Source organism: Primulina huaijiensis, unplaced genomic scaffold (assembly GCF_012295235.1).
Source record: "Primulina huaijiensis isolate GDHJ02 unplaced genomic scaffold, ASM1229523v2 scaffold20025, whole genome shotgun sequence".
In the NCBI taxonomy this organism is placed as follows: domain Eukaryota; kingdom Viridiplantae; phylum Streptophyta; class Magnoliopsida; order Lamiales; family Gesneriaceae; genus Primulina; species Primulina huaijiensis.
The window spans coordinates 666,882-684,238 of record NW_027351963.1 but is presented as its reverse complement, the minus strand read 5'-3'; the positions used below and the strand labels follow the sequence as shown (position 1 = coordinate 684,238).

Sequence of the window (17,357 nt, the reverse complement as noted above, 5' to 3'; positions counted from 1 at the left end):
AAGAAATAGAATTAGTGGAGGGAAAATGAGTATTAAAATTAGAATGTCTTGAATAAAATACTTTGCATTCTCATTTCTCTTGTCTTCTTTGTCATCAATAAAGTAGTGATCTTCTAAAGAAGTTTTGAGTAAATGTAGCCCAATATTAGGATGAACCAATATAAATATTGATAGACATCTTACTCAATTGTTGATATTGCTTGTAATTTCCACTGTGATATTTCCTCGTATATTTACCAAACAGAAATTTAGTTTTATATGCGAATTTTTAAGCATTAGCGCTTAAAGTTCAAATTTTCAAGATATAAAATCTTGAGTTTGAATTTTCTAAGCTTATACGCTTAAATTCAAACTTTGAAATTAAATTTGAGAGTTGTCTTCTAGTTTTGATATTTTTAAGTATTTGCGCTTAAATCCAAGTTTTGCAATATTTAAACTCTTGGAATTGGATTTTTAAGTTTAACGCTCAAAATTCGAAATTAGAAAGTTTGCATACCATCTTGATAGCGTTCTAAACATTTCAAGTTCTTATGACTTTAAAATTTGTAATGCTACTATTTTGAAGTCATAGTCGTTGTATCTTGGGTAATGAATTGCCAACAACCGTGAGCACCGGGACGGGACAATATCGTTTTAAGGAAAAAAAATCAAACTCTAGCCTCGACTATTTTTTTCATAGCCATTATATTGGTTCACACATTTGTATCCCGAGATATCCCAAGAAAAATAAAAGAATCACTACAAAAAAAAAACGGATTAGCGACGGTTTAAAACAAGCCGTCGCCAAAATTTGCAACGGTTTGTCATCAAACGTCGCTGTTCGCGACGGCTTTTAATAAATTATCTCGAATTTGCGACGTTTTTAAATCGTTGCTAAATTAGCGACGGTTTTGTATTAACTGTCGTCAATTTGCGACAGTTTAATAAAATTCGTCGCTAATTTAGCGACCGATAATATACACCGTCGCTAAATTAGCGACAGTTTAATGTAAACCGTCGCTAACTTGATCGGCGACGGTATCGTAAAGCGTCGCTCAATAGCGACAGTTTTGTACACTGTCGCAACATAGCGACGGTTTAAAACAAAACCGTCGCTATTAACGACGGCTCTGTCAAAAACCGTCGCGCAATGCCTTTATATTCGACCCCACCGAGCTCATTTCTCATTACGATTTCTTGTCTCGAGTTTGTGTCTTCTCCCACCGATAGAGGTATCAAACGCGAAATTTCATATTTTATTATATCTTGTTAAGATTACTATTTTTTTTGAATCTTATTTAAATTGTTTTACAAATTTGATATATATTAGATAAATAGAGGAGGTTATTTATAAAATGTGTACAAATAATTTAAAAATAGGTATTTTTTTTTATATAAATTAATTTTTTAAAAAAAAATTAAAGAATTAGCGACGGTTTTAAGTGTTTATTAACCGTTGCTAAATCTTATAATGACGACGGTTTTATCCCGTCGCTAAATATTGCGACGGTTGGTACGTGTCGCTAATTAGCGACGGTGTTTTATAAAATCCGTCGCCAATTATTTAGCGACGGTGTTTTAGCGACGGTAAAAAGTGTCGATAATTAGCGACAGGTTTTGCAAAACCGTCGCAATATTTAGCGACGCTGACTTTAGTGACGGTTTGAAATTCCATCACTAAAACCGTCGCTAATTGATCTAGCGACGGTTTTTTCCGTCGCTAATATCGAATTTTTTTTTTGTAGTGAATGCCTATTAACATTGTTTTCATCGAATTGGTCCGCCCCGAATGAGACGACACGTGGCCGGATCCCACCGGAGCCAATTGCTGTTGGTAACAGTGAGAAATAGAGTATAGCGAGTTGGCCGCCAGAATCAGCCTCCTTGCAAGAATCACCGTTTTTTGCAAGGTGGGGGACGTGATGATAATTGATACGGCCCTGATTGTTTTTGGAATTTCTGCCCATCATCTCTTTCATAATTCCCTTATTTTGCTGCAATATTTTGTTGGTTTCTATTGTGCCAAATGGCCCCTTAAAGCTTCGTACTCATAGGCATCGTGTAATTTTGTAGGCAGTGAATTTGTGTGTACTCTCACTATTAACTATATATGAAGACTGATTGATCCATTCAAGATTATGCCATCAACTCTTCAAAGGTTTTAGGTGGAATGGTTTCGATTTGTTGAGAATATATTGCTTAAAATAAACATCCTTAAAAATAGGGGGCACAAGTTCATCAGTTTTTAGAGTGGGTTTCATATGAGACCGTCTCACGGATCTTAATCTGTGAGACGGGTCAACCATACTCATATTCACAATAAAAAGTAATACTCTTAGTATAAAGAGTAATATTTTTTCATGGATGACCCAAATAAGAGATCCGTTTCACAAATACTACCCGTGAGACCGTCTCACACAAGTATTTGCCCAGTTTTTATACACATCGATACATCATTAAATATTTTGAGATTATATATTCTGAAGTTCTAAATTAGTATGTGTTAATGTTTTCATTTTGAATGTGTGGATGTTATTTATCCAATTGACTTGATTTGAAAAACTAACTATGTTTTTATACTTAAAAAAGGACGTTAATGGATTGACATACATGAAATACCAAATTTACAATTTTCCCCTGCTAAACATTATAATGCTCGTTTATTTGAATCAGATCCATTGATGGATTTGTAACTGAAGTTAATAATGTCGCACGCTAACCATTTTACTCTCTTTAAAAAGTTATTTATTTACTTTTTACGACTAATACAAAAGTGTGGTCCCTAAATAGCGACCGAGTTTATACTGTGGTCTCTATTGAGAGACCGCCATGAGAATAGTCGGTTTTTGAATTTATTTTCGTTTCGTTTTTTATAATTTAATATTATTTTTGTAGCGTGATTTTTATTCTAATCACAAATGGGAGACCGAGTTTTTATTTAGGTCTTTAAGTTGAGACCGATGTATTTGTTCCGTCTCTAATTTGAGACTGAAATATGAGTGCGGCCTTTAATAAAACCTAAATATTTTTAGGTTTGCGCTTTCAACTAGTCCAACATCATCCGCGCTTGTCGGCAGCCTGCTGGTCATCGCCGACCACAACACCGTCTTCCATAGCTCTTCCATTCTCTAATTAGAGGTAATTTTCTAAATTTTAGGATTATTTTCTTTTTCTCCACTTTTGGGTTCTATCCGGAGAAATTGACACACAAGTTCTTCTAATGAAAATCCTTATATTCAAGTTGGAATTTTTGAGGTTTTCATGAGTGCTTCGTGCTCTATGCTACTATAATTGGTGATTTTCTCACTTTATTTCATCCCAAATTATAAATGGGATAAAGTTGCTCAAATAAGAAACGTAATGGGGTTGCGAAAGAACCAATCTGATAATATTGGATGTAATTGGATAGAGATAAATGGTGTTTCTCATGAGTTTCGAGATGCAGACGTGATCCATCCACAAATAGTAGAAATTCAGATCAAGTTAACTGAAATAATCCAAAGGATTGGTCTAGTTGGTTATACTGTTGATGCTTCCCATGTTTCATTTGATATAAGTGAGGAAGATAAACCACACACAGTAGCTTGGCATAGTGAGAAACTAGATGTTGCTTTTAGACTAATGAACACTCTTCCTAACACTTCTGTTCGGATAGATATAAAAAGTTCAGAACTTGTGATGAATGTCATCTAGCTCTGAAGGCAATCTCCAAAGTTTATGATAGAGAAATTATTGTTAGAGATTGATGCCGCTTCCACACTTTTAGAGAAGGATATTGTCCTGGTAGTGAATATCGGCAATCATGTTCTCTCATCAAACATAAATGAGAACAATAATGCTACACCAATTATAAGTTCAGACAAAATTTGTCCAAGCTTTTGTTCTGCTGTTATGACCTTTGATGGCCAAACCAGTCTAGGTCTGTCGTAAGAGTTGCTGTGCTTTGTCTATGTTTTATCATATCTTTGATGGTTTTAAATCCTCTATAATCACGTTGATTTTATACATAGATGCTTTAAATCTCTCCTTCAAACTATGTAGTATTAACATTCGGTCACATGGGTAGAGGAACTACATTTGTATTGTGATAACACGTTTGAGTGTTCCGTAATGGAAGGAGAGCTTTGAGCCTACTTTGCAGGCACTGTTTCTGTGAAGATCTTTATTCTGCTGCAATTAGTCTGCGAGGAAACTTATTAAATGCTCGTGATGCTTGAAAAGCTTTCCAAACACTGACATACTACTTGCTAACTTGGCTCATCATCTTTTTCCTGGTACTTCACTTGCATACTACTTCCCAAAAAAAATCATGCACAAATGACAGAATATATATATATATATACATACAGTTTTGATATGTTGCACACCTACCGTGCACACCTATGTGAGCACCGATGAGGTGTCGCTTACCCATTGGATACACAAATTTTCTATATTTCATCACATCCAATGGGTGAGTGACACCTCATCTGTGCTCACATAGGTGTGCACGATAGATGTGCAGCATACTGTATATATATATATATATATATTCGTTTGTGTTTTTGCATGGAGTTGGGATAGGGATACAGATATCATGACATAATAAAGGTTCAAATGATTGCATGCCAAAACCAATCCATGGGTTAGTTGCCCGTGCATGCCTGATTAATATAACATAAATTACTTAATTTATTTATAAAAATGAAATAAAATACCCAGTCTTTTATTATAGTTTAATTTTAATTTAACACTTTTCTCATAAAATCATTATATATAATATATATATAGAATGAAATCATCAGCTCTATTTTATGCTATTTACATATATGTGATGTACCAATCTCAATTATATGAAAAAATCTACTTACCAAAAAATGAAAATCGAGGTATAATCATACAACGTATAATTCATTCATTTAGCAAAAATATAATATAAAAAAATGGTGCATGAGATTTCATGATTCAAGTTTTGGAAACAGAAATTCGCATAGATATAATTCTCAAATTGAGATATGATAAATACATGCTCATGCCATGTTTGATATGCATGTGTGATGTGTGACAGACATCATATATAATTTATTTGATACATAAAATTTCCCATTGCTATATTTAATTATTGCAATATATACATTACTCGAATTCTGATGGTGCTAATTATATGTAGTTTCTATTATGTAAATGCTAATTACAATTCGTTAATATGTCACAAAATCTCGATTTATTAGGTTTATATTGTTTTTACCTACCTTACGAATTCTATCATATGCATGATATGAAAAGTGGCAAGAAAATCAATTATTTCAACGTTATAACTTTGAAAATAGACAAATTATGTAAAAAAAAAAAAAATTATATTTATGGATTTCCAAAAAAATAAAATGCGACAACATTTTCATATTATATATATATATATATATATATTTAGATAAGTCTGCCTTTTTTTTTAATACATGAAATCTGAAACGATTTGGTCGATTATATTTTGCTTTTATATTTGTGTAATGTTATTTAATATTTAACAACACAACTTGTAAAGAGGTCCTTTTGTAATCCCAATATATTAAATAATTTTGACTGATTGTGTAGTAAATTATATTACGCGTTGACTAAATTATCGCCGGAATACACACTTCGATATATGTGTGAAAGCAACATTTGCATAAAATTTTCATCAACTTATAAAATCACACTTAGAAGTTCACATATCTACGATTCTGCCATCATTCATATTCATGCAAGTTTCAACTTTCGTTCTCCTTTCGTATGGCATGTTAAGAGTGTGGCCTAAATTATAGATTAGAATTATGCTTTTGTTTTTCCTATCGAATTTTACGCGACTTTTACTAAGATGTTGTCGATAAGCCTAAAATAACGATATCATATTCAATGCCTATGTGTCGACGATACGAAAGATGTTTTCAAAGTCTTGAATAAACAATAATTGTTGTGAATCGAATCTTGGATAAAAATAACTCGTTACACTTTTATTTTATTACATCTAAAAAGTACATGTAAACTTAAAAATGATTAATTTGTAGTTCCTATGATATTATTAAATTAACGACTCACAGAATATGAAGATATTTTTTTTATAATTGTCATTTAATGTTGTTATTGTTCATAGTGTAATAATTTTAGCTCGCATTATTCTTTTTTGACAATTCAGTCGAGTAGAATGATAATTTTCTTCGTCGTTACTCATTTACCATCTTCGTCTTGATGATAATCTCTTAAATATTCTTATTAGTCACCAAATATGGACGAATAGATATATAAACTTGGACAGAAAATCTAATCTAAATTAAGAAAAAGGAAAACTAGAGGTGTGATTTTATTTTTAAAAATAATATGAGATAACATAATTTATGTTTTCGAGAAAAACACGAAGATAATTTTTCAAACTCGGTGACTTGATGACCAAGCATTTGAGTGGCAGAAGAGTAAATATGTACAAACTCAAGATCCAAAACCGACAATAATTGAAAAAAAGGCTGCGGTACCATAAAACCATAAATCCACGCTCCATTCTCTAGAGTGAAACACACTCTGTATAAAGCCGAAATCCAATTGGTTCGTGGCAACACGCGAGAAGTCAAGAGTCAAAGAATCCTTCACTAACCATGGCATGTCATGGCCATACGCCCACACATCATGCATTTAATGAGCTTCTCCAAATATACGCACAAAAATCTGTATATAAAGCAAGCACTACAAAGTACAAGACATCACCATCATCACTACAAAATGAATGAATCAGTGTGTGTGAAACAATACGTATAAACGTATGAGTTGACATAAATTATTCCTCCGATTTTTTAATTTCTGATCTGTTCAGTGGTAAGGAATTATATTTTTATCTCGATCCTGTGTTTTTTCCCCCTACATTGAGATTTGCAAGTCAAATGTTGTTATTTTATAAAATCATCAATTATTACAAAACAAAAAGGAGGAAATCCTTAATGTTCCTGGGCTCAGTTTTGTTTACGTTGTTATTCTGGCAAAATCGTTACCATCCCTCTGGATAGAATGTGGTTTTTCTGCTGTGAAACATTTCTTGTTTCTACTGACAGGATTTTTTTTTTCTCTTTTTGTGGTCTTGATTTTTCTTTGTTGGAAGTTTTGGGAAGAGGAGGATTAAGGAAGAGGTTTATGTCGGCAAGTTTTTATCTGGCTTTGAACTTTGGGCCTGTTTTGAAGTTCTGTTTTTCACCGATTCCTGCGGACTGCATGCCAATATCTCTCTGTCTTGTGATCGAGCAGAGTTCCCGCCCTTTCTTCCCAACTGTTTCGATGCGTTTTAGGCCCAAAAGGTAAACATTTCCTTTCATTCCCTTAAACCCTTTTAAGGGTTTTTGGATTTAATTGAAGTGTGTGTGTGTGTGTTTTGGCCGCTTTGTTTGTTGATCTGAAAATGATGGTGGTTAATTGGTGTTGTTTTTTCTTTCTTCGGTTTTGATTGCAGGACTTGCTCTGGCGTTGTTTATTTTGGGGGATATCACATAAATCGATTGCTTAATACTCTCTTGTTCTTCAGAGAACCTCGAACTGAAAGCATTAGCTGATTTGAATCCCTTGAATTTTGGGGAAAAATTCGCTGTTTTCTGTTTATACATTATCATTTTATTTGTTCTTTTTGCTCTGTTATTAACTTATTGGGGATACTCTTGCTATGGGGCGCTGTGACGTGGTGGAGCAAGAAAATACGCCTGAGCCTCAGAAATTTGTCCCGATGAATCAAGAAACTGCAAGCAGACGCCAAAAAAATAAGTTTCAATCGTCCAGACTCATAAGGAAAGTCCGGATTGTTTGTAACGATCCGGATGCTACCGATTCTTCTGATGATGAGGGGGCCCTTGAAATGAAAAGAAAGCGTTTTGTTTGGGAAATTTGTTTCCCAAGTCATGCTCCGAGCAGAGCATCTAATGCTTCTAAAACAGAGAGTTTGGTTCGGGGTAGCAACGATGGGGAGATAAATCTAAAAAAGAAGAGGGTTGTACCCACCGACGTCAGTAGGCCAACAGCCAGTTCAGTGAAATATAGAGGTGTTCGCCAACGGAAATGGGGAAAATGGGCAGCAGAAATACGTGATCCCGTCCAGCAAAAAAGGGTCTGGTTGGGAACTTATAATAGCGCCGAGGAGGCATCGAGGGCATATGAAGCAAAACGAATGGAGTTCGAGGCATTAGCTCGTAGCATCGTGTCTAATGCTACAAAAATTTCAAATGATGCTTACAAGAAAACTCCATGTTCTGTCGTGAATTCTGAGAATCAGAAGCAAAATCTTGATGTGCCCGAGGAATGTAGCCTCAGCGTCGTGTCGCCTACTTCTCGCACATCACCATCTCTGGTGGTTGATATGGATTCTCTCGTCTCGCGTCCGGTTACCAAGGTCGAGTCTGAGAATGAGAAAGCTGACGAAGCCTTTGTAGGAGCTAGTGGGCTAATGGATGAGGAGTTATTGTCTTTAGCACAAATTGATCAAGAACTGAACCTGGACTTGGATCTCGACTCATTCACCATATGTGACGATGCTTTTGGGATACCAGTGGACGACTCAGAATTTGGTTTTGAAGACTTTCCCATTTGTGGATTTAATGATGGTGATCAGCCTTGTGAGCTACCGGATTTTGACTTTGACTTTGATTTTGATGCTTATGGCGAAACATTTTCTCGTGTGGATGAAGCCCCACCTCTTAAAAGTGGAACTCCCCTTAATGTAGCATGTCCTTAAGTTTTGCGGCTACTAAAATTATCAGCGAATACATCAAGTTTAAAAAACTAAACTACATAGTTTTCATGCGAGGTTTTGTTGTAGTAAAAGAGTCATTTATTAGTTTGTCAAGGGAGATTTTGATTCTTTGCATGAAACATTTTTTCAGTCTTCTTTTGAGTTTTTATTCTGCTACTGGAGGCATAGACATTAATTCCCCCTCGTTTCGCGATTTTTAGATTATCAAACAACGGCTGATTCTATTTCTATCATTGATATTGTAATGTTCTATTGGTGTTTCTTAATAAATAAAAAAAAAAAAAGGATTTCATAATTGTTCAGGTTCACACGTAAAACATTCCTAGATTTCTCAGGTATGATAACATTTCATCAAATTTATCGTTATGTCAGGTTGATTCATTCAGAACCACACGAGGAGGCCTAGATCTAGCTAATTGCTTTTACGGTGCAATTCAATTACTTACAATGTAAACAAGGAAAACTTAGGGTTTCTCTCCCATTAACTAATTTATTTAGTATCGAGTGACTTTGAATTGCAACAAAATATCCAAAACATTTTAAAGGAATCCCTTCTGTTGGAAACTTTTTTGTGCAATCATCAAACATTGGTCTATCGTTTGGAAAGCAGGGAGACCCAATTCGAGAATCTTGCCACTATCCATGCTATGCGGGTTGTTATCTCCTTCTTTGTATCGCTCCAATAATAAAGGTCGAGTTTTTGTGCGGCGGTGTTTGCAGAAATATGGAAAGAAGTTGGAATAGGATTTGGTTACATCGTATGTATCGTTCACAATATCCTGCGGCATCACTCCAGTGAGACTCGTTAAGAGGTGATACTTCGTCACAGTCGTATCGATCGATACCTTATAGAGAACAGAACGAAGTTAAGATGACCCTTTTCACACAGCTTGTTTTCTTGCAGGAGTTTAGCACATTTAAGGTCCCTCTTATACATGGATCAATCAAATTTTCCTGCAATGTTCATTGGGTGAGTATAAACTAATCTACGTTTTCTGATGTAACGCAAAGCTAAAACATTTGAGTGCAAACTAATTAATGTTTTCAAAAAATTTCAATATAATTATAAACCAACCCGTGTCCTCATGATCCAAACCTGGATTGCGTGCGGTGGTGGTGGTAACGGTGTGGCTCTTTCCGAGTGAGCCGCGATGAATCCTGGGCCCATTAATTTCTCTTTGATCAAACTCGTCTATAATAATAAAGTCGGCAATCAAATTTGGTAAATGGCGATGAATTTATTTCCTCCAGTCCAACATTTATGAGAATCCGTGGCTGGATTCAATTTTTGCGGGAAGAACAGCATATGAAATCTTGCAATAATTGAGGGAAAATGGTGGTTGGTGCCTCACACGGTTCCACATAAAAGCGATGCCCTTTGGCCTTGAAAAGGTAAATAAAAGATAATTGCCAAAATTTTTTTTTTGCAATATTTCATTGTTTTTCCACGTGGTACACTGGGGCGAGAAAAAAATATTGAATTTTCGATAAACCCAAGTTACTGTGTCGAAAAATACTTAATTATCAAAATTTGCAATACGGTGTGATATCGATACTGACATTTTTTGATACGATAACAGTATAGAAACTGAAAATTTATCGTATGTATCGAAATATCAAAATAAATATATTAATTAAAAAATATATGATATTTTTAAATAATAAAGTTGAAATTTAAAAATATATATATTTTGAAGATGCTAATTGCTATGTGCCCAATTAAAGCTACTTACCAATACAATGGTGAAGATACATTGCCAAAACTTAGTGGGAGATATTGAAGTAAATATAGAAGTGAATAATTTTGAAAGTTATGATACAAATTACACCCCCGTTGATAGCCAAATGTGACATCTCATACGTTAGATCAAATGAGAGGTTTGTTAATATATTGTTTTCTGGCATTCAAGATACACAAAAGTTTTAAATATTTTGTAATTCGACAATCAAATCATGCATGAGTGTCGTATGATTATAAAGAAGACTGAATAATTATTTCTCATATATTCTTAATTCTGCCAATAACAATAGATTTTTTTTTTTTGAACGGCAATAACAATAGATAATTAATATAACAAACATTGATCCAATAAATAATTAATCACTAGAGCTTGACAACTTCTGGGATATGAACCGGATATCGATCAATGCAATCCGCCCATGGCCCCTCCACCGGCGTTATGATGTCCCGATTGCACTTCCAAACGGCGCTGTTACACTTAAATCCACTCCCAAATCCGATCTGCCACACCCTGTCGCCTTTCCTCATCCTCCCCTTAGATTCTATATAAGACAGTTCATACCAAAGCGAAGAAGAAGATGTGTTTCCGAATCTGTGTAGTGTCATTCTCGAAGCTTCCACTTGCTCCGCCGTGAGCTGGAGGTTTTTCTGCAACTCATCGATTACCGCCCTTCCGCCAGCGTGGATGCAGAAGTGCTCAAAAGCCTGTTTAAAGTCTGGAATATATGGCTTCAATTTCAGGTTGAAGAGTTTTCTTCTGAGCAGGGAAAAGGCAAAGAGGATCTGCTCTGATGCAGGAAGAACAAGAGGACCGATTGTAGTTATATTGGATTTCAGAGCTTCTCCCGCTATGGCCATTAGATCTTTGTTCAGCTTTATCCCCACATGTCCTTCTGAATCTTCTTCTTGTTGTATGCAGTTGTATGATTTGTCGTCTGCTCCTTTGTGGGTTCTCACAACGTGGGAAAGGACGTACTTTGCGCGTCGGCGCTCAGACCACCGGTTTGACAAGAGGACGGCCGCACCACCCATTCTAAAGAGGCAGTTAGGGAGGAGCATGGCTCTTTCTTTGCCTAAGTAGCAGTTGGGAGTGAGGATTTCTGTACTAATAACAACAGCGTTCGAGTTGGGATGCTGTTGGAGAAGATCTTTAGCTAAATCTATAGAGATTAAACCTGCACTACACCCCATCCCAGAAAGATTAAAGCTCTTGATATTGCTTCTCATTTTGTACTTGTTAATCACCATAGCTGTTAAGGAAGGTGTAGGGGAGAAAAGGCTGCAGTTTACAATAAGTATATCTATATCTCTAGGCCTCATCCCCGTTTTCTGGAAAAGTGAATCCATGCAAGAAAAGATTATGAGCTCAGCTTCTTCTCTAGAACGACGCATATTCGGAGCAGGTGGAATAAAACACATGGCAGGTGGGAAACTGGTCTCTTCTCCGATCCCAGATCTTTCAAGAATCTTCATCTGAAAATGCACGCTCTTGGGTTCATCGTGCAGCACTATATGCGCGTGCTCCATAAATCCTGCGAATGACACCCGCAAGCTCTGCGGAGGCTTGAATAGAGCGTAGTCGATCAGGTATACAGTTCGTGGCCGCGACATGAAGAAGAAAGTGGCTGTGTAGATTATAAGGAATAAAGAGCAGATGATGTGTAGTGAGGTCAAATGCATGGAGTCCCAGAATTGGATAATTTCTTCGGGGCTTAAACGCAGTGATTCAAGGAAGAGGGCGATGATTATAGGGATGAGGACGAAGGCAAGAAGATTGTCGACGAGGTATCGATAACCAAGTTTGACATATTTGAGCTTCACTGACAGAGAGAAATCCGGGAGTTTGGGTGCCATTCTCTGTTTTGGTTTATGTTTTGCAAGGAAAGTAGAGTTACGTTTTTGTAGGAGAAGAGCGCACCAATTTGATCAAGGAATGGCGCATTTATATCATATCCACCTTCGGTTGTTTATTTTAATTTAATATTAATATTTTCGTTGACGATTTCTATAAAAATAAATTTTTATTGTCGAAAATCTATTTAAAAGAAAAATTAAAAATATATATAACGAAGTGACTGTACATCATAACTTGCCAGCGCCCGCCCTCTCACATTTTTCGGTTGGGAGTCATAAATAAGTTTGATTCTCACATCTCTTGCGTTGGACTGGACTGGGTAAACATTGAGATTTTCATCATTTATTGATCTTAGCTTTCTGCTTGGTCAAACGTACACATTCAACTCAGCGATATTTACGATCATTATATCGTGAGATTTTACTCTTATATCGCGAGATTTTGTATTTTATATATAGTGAAATTTTGACAAATTGAATTTTTTCATTTTTTCATTGAATTTGTTGTGTTGTACAAATTGGTGTACAAATATAGATTTACATGTAGCATCACTATTTTATTTTTCTTCCAAATTAAATCAATTCACCATTTTCGGATTTTATTAAATTCCTCCTGAAATTCATCCATTGCAGGAAATAATAAATTAAATTACGATTTTATAGTTGAATCTAATCACTACTTTTAAAATATATTGAGTAAAGATGAGTGTTCAAAAAAAAAATTGTATATTTATGAAGTTTGAAGAAAAAAGAGTTACTTATTGGCCAAAGTCTTGTGGTTGATTGTTTATAGTTATTACGACGAGCGTTGGATGTTGAGAATTCAAATTACAAATGGATTTTCTTAAATTTCTTTGTTTAATTAAATTAAAACTAGCCGAGTCAACCCACACGACCATTCCAAATACGTTCCCGACACGTTTGTATATTTATGGATATAATAAAAATATCTGCTTTTTAAAAGTGTAATAAAAAAAAAACTTACTATTTGTTTGTAGAATGTTTGACACTTGTTATAATAATTTTTTTTGGAAAAAAAAATTGTATAAAATACTAAAAAATGTCCCTGAATCCAGAAAGTGCATGTTATGCCATTGTTTCGGGGTACCTGGCTTGTTGCCATCTCATTATAGATTTAATTATTTGATCTAAAACACTATATATTGCTCACTGCACATTCCATAAATGCAAGTAAATACCCTATATTGCCTTTTAGAGTTTTTGAGTAAGTCATTGTTTGATAACAATCATGGGTTTGATTTTTTTTTTTTCTATCAAGATTTTCTCAGACGAACCTGTTACACAGAGTTTGTCCATATATCTGACTAATGTTTTTATATGCTATTGTGTTAGTCTGAAATTTAGTTTACTCAATGCATATCGAAAAACATCATTACCCATATATTGTCGTAAAATTTTTAAGATAATTTATAGAAAATTACCGTAACCAGTTTTTTTTTTTTTTTAATCGTCCCTCTGTTGTGGGCCTGAACTGCTAGTTTTACGGCTTATAAGTTTGCGAATCATCTCATCACTTGTAGCCCAATAATAATAATAATAATAATAATAATAAAATAAATAGAAAACGTTGAATGTCAGAGGAAGTAAAAGCATAGAGGGTTGATGCTGAATTCAATGCGATGGCAAGAAGAGTTAGTATGATTCCATTCCAAATACTAGCAAACAAAATCTTTCCCAAAACTTATTGCAAACTTATTCACTCATCCGCCGCATAATACGCGTCCTACCCTTTTCTTTTATTTTTATTAAAATACCTCGTTTTCAGTTAAACCAATTAAATCTTTTAAAAAAACTTTAATATATCGTTAATTTAAAATGACTTAAGCATGTATATTATTGTCATTATCATTATTTTGAACCATTTATTCTAGTTCTAACTAAAAAAAGTTCAAAGTTCCTTCAATTTGTCGGTATTCATTGATTTTAAAATCATTATATATCACCCTAAACCAAGCAATGAATTAAACTCTCTTGACAAAATCTTGTTTATTTTTTTTTTAAAAAAATTATCTGAAGAAGACGACAACTCTCTTGACACTATAATTTGATTTTATTGAGGAGAATGGACAAAAACTTTCGCAACTGTGGAGTCCATGCTCTCCAACGATCAGTCTTCTCAATGTCACAAACTGGAGATCTCTTGTCTGCTGGGCAAGCATTCATTTATTAGTTATGCTCCCAACTCCCAATTATGCTTGTATATATGGTGGATTTCATGAACTAGTATTCATTTTTTTTTTAAAAGTACAATATATATGCCATTTGATTCATGAACTTGACCAAAAGGGAAACTTTACTTCAATGCGCTTAAGAAAAATATGACTGTCTACACTCGACAACAGCTCATTGCTTTATTTTATCTGAATCTGAACCAAATTGAAACATAATGAGACCGTCTAATTAGCTTAATAGTTGGGGAGAAATGAAATCACATTAAATTAAAGAAAAAGTAAGACTCCAAAAGTTATTACAGCTCTTTAAAGCAATACCGAAAATGTCAACTGTGTCTGAAATTATCCATAAAGCCATATTTTATTTGCTTCTTATTTTTTCAATCTTCCAAGAATTTGAAGAGTGAAGACACCAGTAAACTTTTGCTAATGGAAAAGATAACAGCTTAATTAATACAGTGAAAAAGCTAAGAATTTTATTAGTATAATACTCTTAAAAATGTCATTTAGATATATTCGGCATAACTTAGCTAGCATTCACTCTCATCAGAAATTACGGCCATTTTTATTCGTGGATTCTAATGATATTAATTAAAGATTGCAGACCGAGATAATAATTTTTAAAATAAGAGAATTTGTGTTACTGGGAAAAGAAAAGTGGAACGTGAAAAAAATTATAATGTCGAAGTAGTTTTAAGCAGATCTGAACAAGTAAACTAAAGAAGATCAAGTTTGATAAGATACATACAGGCCAGGATTGAAGATTCTTGATCTTCGGCGCAGAGAAGAGGATCTAGAAATACCAAAATACCCACGGTTTATCCTCGTCAATTTAATTAAAAAAACAGCTATAATCACCAGAAATAAGAGGAAAAAACGTGGGTATTTTGGGCCAAATGCTACCAAAAAAAATATGTAACCTAAAAATAAACTTGATATAATTAATTGACATAAGATATATCCATAATTATACTAGTTATGTAGAGGATCTGGGCAACTGGGAATCTTCCGTTTGGAATCAAGAAATCTGCTATCTTCTGTTCCGTTGAGATCAGAAACTCTTCCATTGAAATAATCTTTGATAATTTGCGTTTGATTCCTGCTTGGTGGAGAAGATACCATCGTTGAAATTTCTGCTTCATGTACTGTAGCAGAAGAATCATGTACTGCCAGAACCCTGATCGCTTCTGCCTTGTTCGGGCCGATGACCCGTATATTAAATAGTGAAATGATGAGGAGGAATACCAGATAAGGGTGCGTTAGAATCGGGCTTCTTTCGCCGGAAAATGACATCGCAGGTGAAACTGAGAATAGGGTTTCTCTATGAAGAGAACTTCAGCTAGCAGCTATAGCGCTAGCTGCTGATAGAAATTGATTATAAAAGAATATTTTTGTGGTATCTTTGATTTTGAGGTTTTGGGTTGAATTTATCTGCCCTTTTGTCTGCATATGGTGTCTTTCTAGCTATAAGAAAATAGCTCGAGTACTTGTCCAGTGATCGTCGGCTTTGCGAGTTGAATAAAAATATACACAGACCACGCCACTGGTAAAACATGAAAAGGAGTGATGTGCCAGTTTCACTGGTCAATAACATTTCTGTTGGAAAAGTCATCGACAAATATATATAGTAGGGTGTATCCAATAATTTTCACTAAAAAATTATTTTTATATGTGTCTTTATATTAAAATTTACACTAAAAAGTTTCTCAAATTTTTTTATCTATTTTTAAAAGTTATATGTATATTTTGAAATATTTTACTAGCTAGTAAAAATATTTATAATTGTTTAAAAGGTTCACTAATGTAGATTGAGTACCTATTTCCCAGAGAGGTTTGACCAGATTTTCAACGACGATGAAGAAATAATAATATGCAAGGAAATAATAAACAAGCGGGCCATAGTCCAGAGTTTGACTAAGGAACATATGTCCCTGCGTCGGTGAATTTTAATATATTATATTAATATTTCAATTTAAAATTAAATGAAATTTTATCAAATTAATATATAATATAGATTTACATACCATGATTATATAACTTTTGCAAAAACATGAGACTCCGCTGATTGACCGGGAATCTTGCTCTGGATTTTACAAATTACTTTGTTGTCTACGTACTATACATAAAATATATGCGTATTTTACAAATCATGGCATACAAATATATATTAAGTTATTATATGTCATATATATATATATATATATATATATATATATATAGATTTGAATAATATTTTCTCTTCAATTAGCATTTGAGTTGGATTCGATATCATGATCTTTTAATAAAAAAAATTTATTTATGGAAAACACATATAAAACTAATTAATATTTTAAATCAAATAAACACACAATATTTTCACCCACGAAAGCATACAAAATTTCGAACCCTAAAATAAAAAAAAAGGGCTTAAAGTTTGACGTAAATAATTCATTATATTGTTATGTGTCGAAAATAGGTGACCAATGCCATACGATATCTGATCTTTTGGAAACCTTTTTAACTTTGTCCCTTAGATTAGATTTGTTCTTCTCTTGTTGGCGTCTTTCTTTTTGTTGTTTTTACCATATTAAAATTGTCTTTCGAAAAATATTGTATTTTACCTTTTCAGCCTAAATGGACAACGGTACGCTTTAATTTATCGATAGGACCAGGCTTTGTTTCATTATTAATTAATTGATGGTGTATAATTAATAGATAAAAATTTGTGTCAGACGATCTCACGGGTCGTATTTTGTGAGACGAATATCTTATTTGGGTCATCCATGAAAAAATATTACTTTTTATGCTAAGAGTATTATTTTTTATTGTGAATATCGGTAGGATTGACCCCTCTTACAGATAAAGATTCGTGTATATA

General features: G+C 34.0%; 2 protein-coding genes across 2 annotated transcripts; one reads left to right on the top strand and one right to left on the bottom strand.

The window, feature by feature from the left end:
- The first annotated feature begins 6,463 nt into the window (after window positions 1-6,463).
- LOC140966130 (ethylene-responsive transcription factor ERF118-like) lies at window positions 6,464-8,869 on the top strand. The gene is made up of 2 exons (XM_073426482.1): window positions 6,464-7,274; window positions 7,427-8,869. Exon 2 carries the CDS (start codon window positions 7,634-7,636, stop codon window positions 8,693-8,695), a length of 1,062 nt encoding a protein of 353 aa, XP_073282583.1. The 5' UTR covers window positions 6,464-7,274; window positions 7,427-7,633; the 3' UTR covers window positions 8,696-8,869.
- A 1,872-nt stretch (window positions 8,870-10,741) lies between these two features.
- Window positions 10,742-12,389, bottom strand: LOC140966137 (3-ketoacyl-CoA synthase 6-like). Its single transcript, XM_073426489.1, has one exon. The coding sequence runs from the start codon at window positions 12,306-12,308 to the stop codon at window positions 10,818-10,820; it is 1,491 nt and encodes a 496-aa protein (XP_073282590.1). The 5' UTR covers window positions 12,309-12,389; the 3' UTR covers window positions 10,742-10,817.
- Window positions 12,390-17,357: the final 4,968 nt, after the last annotated feature.